This window comes from Procambarus clarkii, chromosome 21 (genome assembly GCF_040958095.1).
Source record: "Procambarus clarkii isolate CNS0578487 chromosome 21, FALCON_Pclarkii_2.0, whole genome shotgun sequence".
Taxonomy (NCBI): Eukaryota; Metazoa; Arthropoda; class Malacostraca; order Decapoda; family Cambaridae; genus Procambarus; species Procambarus clarkii.
In genome coordinates, this window is record NC_091170.1 from 10,145,431 (window position 1) to 10,160,236 (window position 14,806).

Below are 14,806 nucleotides of genomic sequence, written 5' to 3' on the forward strand. Positions count from 1 at the left end.
TCTCGGTCTGCCAACTACCACCCACACTCTCCAACAACTACCACCCACACCCTCGCTCCTCCAACTACCATCCACACCCTCGCTCCACCAACTAGCACCCCACACCCTCGCTTTGCCAACTACCACCCACAACCACGCTCTGCCAACTACCACCCACACACTCGCTATGCTAACTACCAATGACACCCTCGCTCCACCAACTACCACCCATACCCTCCCTTTGATAACTACCACCCACACCCTCACTCCCACAGCTACCACCCACACACTCTCTCCAACAACTACCACCCACACCCTCGCTCAACCAACTACCACCCACACCCTTGCTTTGCCAATTACCACCCACACCCTCGCTCCACCAATTACCACCAACACCCTCGCTCCACCAACTACCACCTATACCCTCGCTCCAACAACTACCACACACACCTTCGCTCCACCAACCACCACCCACACCCTAGCTCCTCCAACTACCACCTCACACCCTCCTGTAACTACCGCTCACACCCTCGTTCCATCAACTACCACCCACACCATCGCTCCACCGACCACAGACACCGCTCTGCCAACTAATACCGACACCCTCGCTTTGCCAACTACCACCCACACCCTCGCTCCACCAACTACCACCCACACCCTCGCTCCACCAACTACCACCCACACCCTCACTCCCACAACTACCACCCACATCCTCGCTCTGTTAACTACCACCCACACCCTCGCTCTTCCAACTACCACCCACACACTCGCTATGCTAACTACCACCCACAACTTGGTTCCACCAACTACCACTGACACCCTCGCTACTCCAACTACCACCCCCACCCTCACTCTTCCAACTACCACCCACACCCTCGCTCCACCAGCTCCCACTCACACCCTCGCTCCACCAACAACCACTCACACCCTCGCTCTACCAACTACCAACCACACCCTCGTTTCACCAAGTACCGCCCACACCCTCGCTCTGCCAACTACCACCCGCACACAAGCTCCACCAACTACCACCCACACCCTCCCTCCACCTGTAACGGGGGGTGGGGGAAATAGCTCTATCTTGTCCATTATTCCACCCCCCCCCCCAGTTAACTAATGAGGCCGGGGGAAACAGCTCTCTCTAGTCCGTTATCCCGTCCTCAGTTAGCTAACTATTCTAGAGCACCTCCAGAGTTCCTAAGGCAACCTCTCTCGTTCAACACCTTGTAACCTAGGTATTTGACTACCTAGGTGCTAAGACTACAAGGCGCCGTAACTTGATCAGCTACCCGAAACTCTAGAGAAAACTCTAGAATACATTTCACTGCCACAAACGTATAAGAGAAAACGAAAGGAAAGAAATGAATAATGAAGTAATTAGTGAGGGGTTTGGGGTGAGAGAGGTAGAGAGGTGGGAGGAGCGAGGAGGGTCATTAGTTGAAAGTGAGAGTTTAGAGAGGGGTGGAGGGAGAGAAGTAGATAGGTAGAAGTAGAAAAGTAGATAGTAGAAGTAGAAGAAGTAGATAGTAGAAGAAGAAATGCTGCCACCATCCATTCAAGAGCATTACATACAAGACAAGGAATGGAACTTGTCTGTATCACAATATTCACAAAAGATGTTATCAAGGTCAATATTAGTCTGTTCCGTCTGTTTCATGTACTCAACACTTTCGCGCTATCTGGACGCGCCGGCGCGTTCGGTTTCGTCTAACGTAAACGCATAGTGGACATAAAGTTATGTCTACTTTTAAAATATTTGTATAAAATTCAGTTTTAATCCGATTTCATTGGGGTTTGTTTCAAACGACGCGCCATGAAGTTCTCTTTCTCACCACTAGGCCGCCTGGCGCGTCGGCCTACCCGGTCACGTGACGGGCCCATTGTTTTCGTGTCACGTGTCGTGAGTCGATCACGCTCCCCTCGCGCGCCAAACTCGAGCATTTTTACCCGTTTCCATGTGGATTATACCCAATTACTTCATCAAAAATGGATCAAGGTCAAGGCCCAAGCACTTCTACAAGCACTCAAGAAACATTGAGAGAACTTGGGGTGTACACATGTGGCACAATTAGAATGCTTCGTGGTGCCCCAAAGGTATTGCAAGCTCTAGCCAAGGGTAAACTTCCACTGGATACCACAGTATACCGCCGCAAAGATAATAACTTCATTCTCCTGTGGAAAGACAAGCGAGTGGTTTCAATCATTACCAACATCCATAATGCAGACACTCAGCGAGTTCAGCGAAGGAAGCGAATTCGCAACCGAGACGGAACAAGTGGAATACAACAGGTAACAGTGAACAAACCGACTGCAATTTGCGAGTACAATAAGCTCATGAAAGGTGTGGACCACTTCGATCAAATGGTTAAATATTACCATTTTACCAGGAAAACTCACAAGTGGACCAAAAAGATTACCTTTTATTTCCTGCAAATGGCATTGCATAATGCCTATGTTTTGTACAAATACAACACAACTGATCGAAAAAAGCTAACATTGCTACAGTTCCACGAAGTGGCAATCTGGGCCCTATTGCACTGGGACACAGAGGAGTGGCCTAAAACATCATCATCATCTCAACACTTGCGGCACGCTCCAGACATAAATGATGACACAGCTCCTGCCAATGCTGACGCCATGCCAACTCCCGGACCATCTGGTGTGAGGCGGCCTTTGTTCACTACACCACCTCAAGATGAAGCAGACAACGAATCTGAACCCGACATGTCTGCCACACTGCCAGTTGACGAAACTGTTTTGTCAGATGAATCTGACTCTCCTGCAACTCCTGTTACACCTCCAGCGAGAGGACCTGGCCGCCCTATTGTTGATTCAGAAAATCGCATGAACTACAAACTGAAACATGAAATTTACAGACTGCCCAAACGTCTCAAGTGTCATGCATGCGCACGGTCCGGTAAAAGGAAGGACACGAACTATGGATGCAAGACCTGTGGTGTTGCACTCTGTGTTGTTCCCTGCTACACCAATTACCACCGGAAACAGGTGTATTGGGTGGTGAAGAAGTAACCACCCGCAACAGCTTCACTCCACCTACAAACCATCTGTTGAGCAACTTCAGGAATGAAGAACCTGAAGAAGGTGGAGAGAAGAACAAATGCTCAACTTACTGTTCCACAACCAGCCTTCCCTTGGTAAGTACACCTATTTGGTCCAAGTTTGTGTAGTATAATTTAGCTCATAGAACATTCTATTGCGAAAACATTGCCACAAAAATGAATGACATACATACAATAATAATATCAGAACAGTGAAATAAGTATAAACTTTCAAAGCAACGTTTCGCGCGTGTGTCATCCGGTCACCATTACCAGGTAACAGTGCGCCCACTTCCCACACTCTTGCGGGTGGGCCGGGACCATTATTCTACGATTATATTCATATCATCGTGTTGGGAATTTTATTGGGAGTCCATTGATACCAAAATTAAGGCTGTAGGACAATTGTAGAGGTGATAATAATCCCAAGAGTAAAAACATTTTGTTGCTGTTGAGCGCTCACGGCGACCCATCTTCGTAGTTATTTATTTCATGCTGGTATCTCTATAGCTTTTGTGACTTTTTTTACTGATGTTCTTCTAGAGAATTTTATTGCGAACACGTTGGTACCAAAAAGAAATACGTAGCATAAAAACTAAGGTCAGAAAAGTAAAAAGAGTATACACATTTTTGTTTTTACGCTTAAGCGATAAAAACGCGGCGTGCACATACGGTTGGCTGAGTGACCTTCGCCGAGAGTGTCATGAAAATCATGATAGCAGAGGCTTTCTCACCTTAACTCAAAAACTCTAGGGAACACAGTTAAAGCCAATTTAAATCATAATTATATTTCACATGATAAGTATCATAATTTAGCAATTCAATTAAAATGTTAAAGATTAATATTCAAAGTGACTCATCATCTAAGAATTTGAGAGCCCTACAATTTGACTGCCCCTGATCATCACACAACATGTAAACACGACTATGTCACCTTAATGCTCAACTCACTAAGTGTCTGCCTATAGCTGGATAGAGGGGGGGGGCTCTGTAGTTGACAGAGACTGTCCCGCCCTGCCTGCCGACAGCCTCCCTGCTAGGCCGTCTTCTCTGCTCTGCTGACTGCCGTTCTTCTCTCTCGTTAATGCCCTCGAATCGATAGCTCTCCGAGTATATATTGGGGAACCTAGTAACTAGCTCTGCCCACAAGTAGATAGCCTCAGGCACTCTACCAAGCCACTCCTTAAACGTCGGCATGTTTGAAGGCTTACAGGCTACAATTATAAGATTAGCGGAAGCAAGATGAAATTCTCATGATCTGACCTCAGGTCACTTGGTGGTCATTAACTCTTAGAGGTGTGACTTTCCGGCCGACAAACTGGCGCCTTCTCAAATCCCTGTCTGTGACTCATGTATCTCTATGTATTTTAAATACAACTAAACCAAACACATTTTACAGTGTTACATCTCCCCTTCTCCCCAAAATAAAGTTTTTGCAACACTGCTAAAGCAAGCTAGCTGTGTGCAACAACTTTATTCACGAGAAAAAATACATCCTAGCTAAACAAATATACATCATCCTACTCTAAAGAAAGAAATATGTAGACAGACGTCCATTGTCTCGGCTGGGCGACGTCACTGCTTGGTCTTGTAGATAATCCTGTACCACATTTCTTCAACACAACTGCCTCCGTCGCTTCTCCGTCGTTAACGCACAACAACCCTTGGTCAACCAGGAAGCCGTTACTACTTGAACTGTGCACAGGACCGTGGAATTCGGTTGTCCCAGCTGATCTGTAATTGGCCCTACGTCAGTCACCATGAGAGACGTATATTGGGGTTTTTCATAGCTATAGGGACTACAAGTTTCGAGACCTTCATATAGTTGCCAATGTAGAAATCCCATCCTACTTCTTCTCTCTGTTGCTCCAGCACGCCTCCTTCAGAGAGCCACTTCTGACAGCCACATCAAGTCCGCACGACACAGGAGGAATCACTCAACAGAGCAACATGCTTGCAGGAGGGGCGGCCAGTTAAGGCAAACGATCCTGTCTTGCAATTACGCTCCATGCAATGATGCTGACACCAGCATGGGACACTAGGCATCGTGTCTCACTCAGCTTGGTCTTATCTTCTCCTCTTCTTTCTTCTTTCTTCTCTCTTCTTTCTTCTCTCTTCCTCCTCCCATGGGTCTTTGACAAGCGACCTGGGGTCCATTGGGGTCCGTCCGTCCTGGGGTCCATCCTGGGTAGACCGATGTTGGTGGGACAGACTGGAGTCGTTGTTGTTCCTCTTCCATCTTTACTGGGTCGTCTGGGGTCGTCTGCAGAACGACCTGGGGTCCACTGGGGGTCCGTCCTTCTTGGGGTCCACTGGGATCCGTCTGTCCTGGGGTCCACTGGGTAGACCAATGTTGACCGACCGAGAGGGCTGCATATTGGGGTCCCCCGGGGTGGTGTTGGTGGTGGAGCCAATGACAATCCAGGTAGGGGCTGGTCGTCGAGGTGGTGATAAACGCCCGTGAGTATGGTACCAAGCAGCCGTCTCTCTCTTCTGTATATGCGTCTCTCCTCTGGCTCCGACCTGATAATGAACAGAAAGGCAACAATACCTGTGTTCCATCCTGTTGTGTGACCCTGTAGTTTGTATAGGGTTCACACAGTCCAGTCATAATGCTCTCCTCCAGGCAACGACTACACTCAAATTTTAATAATCCAATTAACACTGAATGAAACTGACTTGGTGGAACATAAAACAGTAACAGAGTAAAGTTAGAGAAAAGAGAGAAAAGGTCGTCACTACTTTTAATTTGTCACTAAACGAATCTCCACAAAAAATATCAAAACTAATAGACAAAACACTAGCCTAACTTAACTATACCGTTCCTAATCTTACATACTTAAATAGCCTTTACTCCCACCCTTAACCTACAGCCACCTACGTGACCCAGAGTGTTTCCCTAGCTTCTCTGCGGGTCAACAACTCCAAACTGTTGCCACCCCTGTGACCAGAATATCTAACGTCGAGCGTCCCCAACGTGAAGTCTACTGACATACTAAGCCTCCCCCTAGCATGCTGTACAATACCAGTACACCTCGGGTTATTGCGTTCAAATGGAGTAAAACAGTCGATCGCAATAATCTGAGCAGAACCACCACTTAATACTACTTAAGTACTACCCTGCCACTCCCCAACTGACCTGGCAACCAGCGGTGGCTGGGTGTCCCCATGGGACATGCGAGGTCACCTGTCACACTCAGCTGACCTGCACTACCAACAACCGCTAAGTTCCAAAATCGCCAAATCTTATCACTAACATAACACTTCACATGCAAGTTCTGAAGAACATTCCCTGAACTTCACCAAACTCACAAACTCACTAAAACACATCACCAGCGAATCACTATCTCCTAACATGAAAAAAAACTCGCTAACTCGGGAATATTAAACACCTGTCAAGATCTCCCTGATAGCGCCTGAGCGGCAAAAGGACACGTGGGACTGAACAATGTTAAATGAACACTACCATAAACATTGTTCAACACCGCTGTCATCATTGTAACGGGGGGTGGGGGAAATAGCTCTATCTTGTCCATTATTCCAACCCCTAGTTAACTAACGAGGCCGGGGGAAACAACTCTCTCTAGTCCGTTATCCCGTCCTCAGTTAGCTAACTATTCTAGAGCACCTCCAGAGTTCCTAAGGCAACCTCTCTCGTTCAACACCTTGTAACCTAGGTATTTGACTACCTAGGTGCTAAGACTACAAGGCGCCGTAACTTGATCAGCTACCCGAAATTCTAGAGAGAACTCTAGAATACAGAATCATTGCCACAAACGTATAAGAGAAAACGAAAGGAAAGAAATGAATCATGAAGTAATTAGTGAGGGTTTGGGGTGAGAGAGGTAGAGAGGTGGGAGGAGCGAGGAGGGTCATTAGTTGAAAGTGAGAGTTTAGAGAGGGGTGGAGGGGGAGAAGTAGATAGGTAGAAGTAGAAAAGTAGATAGTAGAAGGAGAAATGCTGCCACCATCCATTCAAGACCATTACATACAAGACAAGGAATGGAACTTGTCTGTATCACAATATTCACAAAAGATGTTATCAAGGTCATTATTAGTCTGTTCCATCTGTATCATGTACTCATTAAAATCATGATCGCAGAGGCTTTCTCACCTCAACTCAAAAACTCTAGGGAACACAGTTAAAGCCAATTTAAATCATAATTATATTTAACATGATAAGTATCATAATATAGCAATTCAATTAAAATGTTAGAGATTAATATTCAAAGTGAGTCATCATCCAAGAATTTGAGAACCCTACAATTTGACTGCCCCTGATCATCACACAACATATGTAAACACGACTATGTCACCTTAATGCTCAACTCACCAAGTGTCTGCCTATAGCTGGATAGAGGGGGGGGGGGGGGTCTGTAGTTAACAGAGACTGTCCCGTCCTGCCAGCCGACAGCCTCCCTGCTAGGCCGTCTTCTCTGCTCTGCTGACTGCCGTTCTTCTCTCTTGTTAATGCCCTCGAATCGATAGCTCTCCGAGTATATATTGGGGAACCTAGTAACAAACTCCGCCCACAAGTAGATAGCCTCAGGCACTCTACCAAGCCACTCCTTAAACGTCGGCATGTTTGAAGGCTAACAGGCTACAATTATAAGATTAGCGGAAGCAAGGTGAAATTCTCATGATCTGACCTTAGGTCACTTGGTGGTCATTAACTCTTAGAGGTGTGACTTTCTGGCCGACAAACTGGCGCCTTCTCAATTCCCTGTCTGTGACTCATGTATCTCTATGTATTTTAAATACAACTAAACCAAACATCTTTTACAGTGTTACACACCAACTACCACCCACACCCTACTCCCACAACTACCACCCACACCCTCACTCCCACAACTACCACTCACACCCTCGTTACACCAACTACCACCAACACCCTCGCTATGCCACCTACCACCCACACCCTCGCACTGTCAACTAACACCCACACACTCGCTCAGCCAACTACCACCCACACCCTCACTCCACCAACAACCACCCACACCTTCCCTCTGCCAACTACCACCCCACACCTTCACTCCTCCAACTACCACCCACACCCTCACTCCCACAACTACCACCCACACCCTCGCTCTGCCGACTACCACCCAAATCCTCGTTCCACCAACTACCACCCCACACACTCGCTCCTCCAACTACCACCCACACCCTCACTCCACCAACAACCACCCACACCTTCCCGCTGCCAACTACCACCCCACACCTTCACTCCGACAACTACCACCCACACCCTCGCTCCACCAACAACCACCCACACCCTCGCTCTGCCAACTACCACCCACATCCTCGTTCCACAAACTACCACCCACACCCTCGCTCCACCAACTACCACCCACACCCTCGCTCTGCCAACTACCACCCACACCCTCGTTCTGCCAACTACCACCCACACCCTCCCTCCACAAACTACCACTAACACCCTCCCTCCATCAACTACCACCCACACCCTCGCTCCACCAACTACCACCCACACCCTCGTTCCATCAACTACCACCGCCACCCTCGCTCTGCCAACTACCATCCACACCCTAGCTCTCATAACTACCACCCACACCCTCACTACACCAACTGCCACCCACATCCTCACTACACCAACTGCCACCTACACCCTTGCTCTGTCAACTACCACCCACACCCTAGCTCCACCAACTACCACCCACATCCTCGCTTCATCAACTACCACCCACACCCTCGTTCTACCAATTTCCACCGCCACCCTTGCTCTGCCAACTACCATCCACACCCTTGCTCTCATAGCGCTCTCTCCTGCTCCCGACACACTCCACTTCGGAAGTTAAAAAAGAAGACGTTCTTCACGCAACGACACGTGGAACATTCGTCTGTACTGTAGATAAAATCTGCTTTTTGCTGTGTTTTCAGGACCCTCAGGACTCAACGATTCGCAAGCTAAAAAATCCTCAAGCAACCGACACGTGGACCAATTGTCTGTACTGTTGTTATAGTCTGCTTTTGCTGTGTTCTTAGGACTTCCTGATGCTATGGAAACTACGCATGCTACCTCGGTCCTTGACCCCACCCTGGCTGCGTTTAACTTCGCGGGCACTTGAACCTCCCAGACTGACCCGCTAGGAGCGGCCTGCCCTAGTCAACTTTTTCTAAGGTAAAGTGGTATCATATGTTCTAAATGTTCAGCCAGGATCCTCCCCAGTGTCGGCGTGTGCCCAGCGCTGTTCCCCTCGCAGCTGTGTAGCCGCCCTAGCCAGACCTATTGTCTGCCGGTTTATCCCGGAATTTTTATGCAGCCTCCCTCGCTGCTGGAGTGCCAGACCTATTGTCTGCCGGTTTAGCCCGGAATTTTATGCAGCCTCCCTGAACGACGGATTGCCAGACCTATTGTCTGCTGGTTTAGCCCGGATATTTTATGCAGCCTTCCTGGACATGGATTACAAGAACTATTGTCTGCCGGCTTAGCCCGGAATTTTTATGCAACCTCCCTGACTGATGGATTACAAGCCTTTCGTCTGCCGGTGCAGCCAGGAAATATTATGCCGCCTCACTGGCTGCTGGATTGCCCCTGGCTGCTGGATTGTCCCTGGCTGCTGGCTATACCAGACTTTTGTCTGGCGGTGTAGCAGGAAGTCCCAACAACAACGACATCAGACGATGGAGATCATTGCAATGGACTCGGTAACCAATTTTCTAAATTGCTGCTCCGAAAATCTCCCTGTACAGACGCAATGGACCCATTATCACCCACCAGAAATAATTATTTCTTTGATATCCCCAGAGTCAAACTTTTATTCAACAGGTGACGATGATCCGACTGCTGCCGTTACAGCTGATCTGCAATCAGCAAATTCACGAGGCTGATAAATGTACCACGCATTCGGAGACCAACATAAGATGGAAACCACTGTATTGGACCTTATATTTCTTATATTTCTTATCATCCTTATATTTTATGGAGTTCGTGCCGTCCGGACACAAGCATATCACAGTCATGATTTAACTTCCTACGAGGCAGTTTTTTTTTTTTTGCAGTCTTCCTTTCGCATTAATGTCGAGATTAAGGTTTTAATCTTCAGCATTAAGATTAAAAGCTGTTTTTTACACATTAAGAGGTTATTCTTTAATTCAATCTTATACATATCTTACACTTAACGTATCTTAATTAAAACTTTAATCGCAATAGGTAAATAATTTTATTTGTTGGCCTGCATCCCCGACCGGGGACCAGCTTCGCTACCCTACGCTAAGTACCTGCCATAAAGTTTGAACAAAATAACATATATAATATTACAAATATACGGTATACATATAATATCATAAATATTAAATATATAAATATATACATATAATTTTATAAAGAGTTAAAAGGACTGACATCAACAAGCGATCCACACAGTGAACAACAAATACAACACAATACATCAGACAATGGAGAGGTGTGGCGAGTGTTCGGGAGTACTGGGAAAACGTAATGTAGGCGTAACGTGTAGCATCTGTAACATAAGATTTCACCTGGGCTGTACAAAAGTATCTCCAGGATGCACAAAAAGGCAAGGAATTTACTGGGTTTGCAAAGATGACAGATTAATGTTAGAGAACATAACTAATCTGATGAAAAACATTCCCGAGTCACAGAGATTATTATTCACAGACAAGTTACCAGTGATATATGCGGACTGGGAAAAGACAACATTGGATAACGACCAAAACTCAGGAACAGATAGTTTAGAGAACCGCAGCAGTAGTGTGGAGGAAGAGGGTATTGTGGTACAAAATAACAGCAATATTGCAGAGTCAGGTAATATAAACGATGAGAGCAACAGTGAGACAGAGTGCATAGATGAAGGAATTGGGACGAAAAACGGAGATGGCTCCAATAAAGAAGTAGACAAGACAGACACAGATATAAATACCTTGAAAAACGCAAAACCGGAACACATTTGCAAATTCTACGCTAAAGGAATATGCAAATATGGAAAATTAGGAGCAAAATGCCATTTTCTGCATCCTTGAAAATGCAGGAACATGTTGGCGAGGGGAACATGCCGTTTTGGAACAGGGTGTAGATACTTCCACCCTAAATTATGTCAATTTTCAACTAGGGACAAAAAATGATACAATCTTCAGTGTCCGGAATTCCACATGCAAGGTACACAGCGTTATAGTCGGGAAGATCAATATGACACTACTGGAATTTTTTTAGAGGAAGGCAGAAACAGAGTAGTAAATATAAGAGAGAGGAACAGTCAGATGGAACCACTACAGGATTACAGAGGGGAAGGGAGATACCCACAAGACTGGAATTCAAATTACCAACAAGCACACAGGTACTACACCAGACAACACCTGTCCTACTACCAAAACTGGACGAATCACTTCCAAAACGACACACCCTGGACGCAAACTCAGTGGCCTCCTTACCAGAGCCTCAGATATTAACACCAAGTAAGGCTTCCAGCACTTCCACTAACACGATAACATCATTTATATTTGCCAACATCCAGGGCATAAAAACACGCAAATCCAACAAAGTTCACTTTATTGATGGTCTCCTTCATGAGGCAAATGCAGTGTTTGCAGCCCTAACAGAAACCTACACAAAGGACAACCATGATGGTGAAATATGGATCTCAGAGTACAATTTTTTCAGATGTGATAGGAAACACCGGCTTCAGGGAGGGGTCAGGCTCTACATCAAAGACACACTCATCTGTACTGAGCTGCTAAACACCTCAAATGATATGGTGGAAGTGCTGATAATCAAAATAGAGATTCTAAATGTAGTTATTGTCCTTGTATATAAGTCACCGGAGGCAAACCCTCAGCAGTTTAAAGACCAACTAATGAAAATAGAACACTGCTTGGAAAACCTCGCAAGTCCAGCTCCGAACATCATCCTGCTTGGGGACTTCAACCTACGGCACCTGAAATGGAAGCACCTGGCTAATACAGTAATATCAGAAAGAATACCAGGAAGTAGCCTAAATGAACAGGCACATGCAAATGACCTGCTACGGATGTGCGACAGGTTTGCCTTAAACCAGCAAATAGTAGAACCAACTAGGAAGGAGAACACGCTGGACCTCATTTTCACTAATAATGATGAATTGATCAGGAACATAGTGATTACAAATACGTGTTACTCAGATCACAACTTAATTGAAGTTATGACAACCATGGGGAGTAGACCTTCAAAACCAGTCCAGATTCCCGGTGGAGGAGATTTCAGCAAATTCAACTTCAATAATAAACAGATAAACTGGGAGCAAATAAACCAGGACTTCACAGAAATAAACTGGGAAGAACAGCTAGAAAATGCAAACCTGAACCAGTGCCTGGAAAAAATAAACTCAGTAGCACTAGAAATATGTTCAAACCGCATACCCCTTAGAAAAAAGAGGAAGAGATGCAGATTGGAACGGGAACGTCGTTCCCTATATAGGCGAAGAAAACGAATCGCGGAACAACTTGAGAGTCGCACCCTATCTCAAGAACGGCGAAGAAGGTTAGATAGAGAAATAGAAACAATTAAACGCAAGCTACAAGAATCATATAAAACCCAGGAGAGGCAAAGAGAGCAAAAGGCCATCAGTGAAATAGAGAGAAATCCGAAATATTTTTTCTCCTATGCAAAATCAAGATCAAAAACCACATCTAGTATCGGGCCCCTGCGAAAGGGAGATGGAACTTTCACCGATGACAACAAAGAAATGAGCGAGCTACTGAGGAAGCAGTACGTCTCTGTTTTCAGTGAGCCATTAAACGCACTAAAGATTGATAACCCAAATGAATTTTTCATGGATATGATACCAACATCAAATCATATATCAGATGTCACCCTATCCCCACTGGATTTTGGAGAAGCCATAAACAGTATGCCTATGCACTCTGCACCAGGCCCGGATTCTTAGAACTCCATATTCATCAAGTACTGTAAAAAACCACTATCGCAGGCCCTCCACATTCTGTGGAGACAAAGCCTAGATACTGGCGTTATTCCTGATATACTAAAAACAGCAGAGATAACACCACTTCATAAAGGAGGAAATAAGGCAGGGGCAAAAAATTAAAGACCGATAGTACTAACATCGCAAATCATACAAATTTTTGATAGAGTGCTAAGAAGTAAGATCACAAAATACATGGAATCACAGCATCTCCATAACCCCGGACAGCATGGTTTCAGAACAGGGCGCTCTTGGCTGTCGCAGTTGCTGGACCACTATGATATGGCATTAGATGCTATGGAAGACAAACAAAACGCTGATGTAATTTACACAGATTTCGCAAAAGCTTTTGATAAATGTGACCATGGCGTTATTGCACATAAAATGCGTTCAAAAGGAATTACCAGAAAAAAAAGGCAGAGGGATCTACAATTTCCTGACCAACAGAACCCAATGTGTAATAGTCAACAAAATAAAATCCAGCCCATCAACCGTGAAGAGCTCAGTCCCCCAGGGTACTGTGCTTGCTCCAGTACTTTTTCTCATCCTCATATCGGACATAGACAAGAACACAACCTACAGCACTGTATCATCCTTTGCAGATGACACTAGGATCTTCATGAGAGTAGGCAACATAGAGGACACGGCAAACCTCCAGTCAGATGTAGATCAGGTCTTTCTATGGGCTACAGAAAATAATATGATGTTTAACGAAGATATGTTCCAGCTCATGCGCTATGGAAAAAATGAAAATATAAACACGGAAACCATGTACAAAACTCAGGCAAATCATAACATAGAACGAAAAGACAATGTAAAGGATCTGGGTGTACTCATGTCGGAAGACCTTACCTTTAAAGAACACAATAAAGTAGCCATCACAACTGCAAGAAAAATGACAGGTTGGATAACAAGAACTTTTCACACTAGAGATGCTATACCGATGATGACACTTTTCAAAACGCTTGTGCTCTCTAGAGTGGAGTACTGCTGCACAATGACAGCCCCTTTCAAAGCTGGAGAAATTGCTGACCTGGAGAGCGTGCAGAAATCCTTTACTGCTAGAATCCACTCAGTAAAACATCTAAACTATTGGGACCGACTAAATAGCCTAAATCTGTACTCTCTTGAGCGCAGGCGGGAGAGATACATAATAATTTACACATGGAAAATATTAGAGAGGCTGGTCCCAAACCTGCACACAGAAATAACATCACATGAGACCAGAAGACATGGCAGGATGTGCAGAATACCCCCGTTGAAAAGCGGAGGTGCAACAGGTACTCTGAGAGAGAACTCTATCAACATCAGAGGCCCGAGACTGTTCAACACGCTTCTGCTACACATAAGGGGCATAACGGGCAATCCCCTCACAGTGTTCAAGAGAGAACTGGATAAGCACCTCCAAAGGATACCTGATCAACCAGGCTGTGACTCATACGTCAGGCTGCGAGCAGCCGCGTCCAACAGCCTGGTTGATCAGTCCAGCAACCAGGAGGCCTGGTCGACGACCGAGCCGCGGGGACGCTAAGCCCCGGAAGCACCTAAAGGTAACCTCAAGGTAGGTAAGGCATACAGAGGACAACATACGATGGAATTCAATGTAATGGACTCATTGGACTCGTTGGACTGTAATGGACTCAGCTACCACACTTATAATTTGTTGTGTTTGTGTCTCTCCGGACACAAGCAGGTCCCAGTTAAGATTTATACAAACTGTTTTCTTATATTCGATCTATTGGTTACTTATATGTTGATATGTATTTTACATGGGTCATATAGTTTATATATATTGATTACTTCAGTGCATTTTATTGTTATATTATTAAGTTGGATTAT

The 14,806-nt window shown here is 45.6% G+C and overlaps 1 protein-coding gene across 1 annotated transcript; it reads left to right on the top strand.

Annotated features, from left to right (window-relative positions):
- The first annotated feature begins 166 nt into the window (after positions 1 to 166).
- Positions 167 to 9,118, top strand: LOC138367040 (mucin-2-like). Its single transcript, XM_069328435.1, has 2 exons — positions 167 to 1,037; positions 9,036 to 9,118. Exons 1-2 carry the CDS (start codon positions 167 to 169, stop codon positions 9,116 to 9,118), a joined length of 954 nt encoding a protein of 317 aa, XP_069184536.1.
- Positions 9,119 to 14,806: the final 5,688 nt, after the last annotated feature.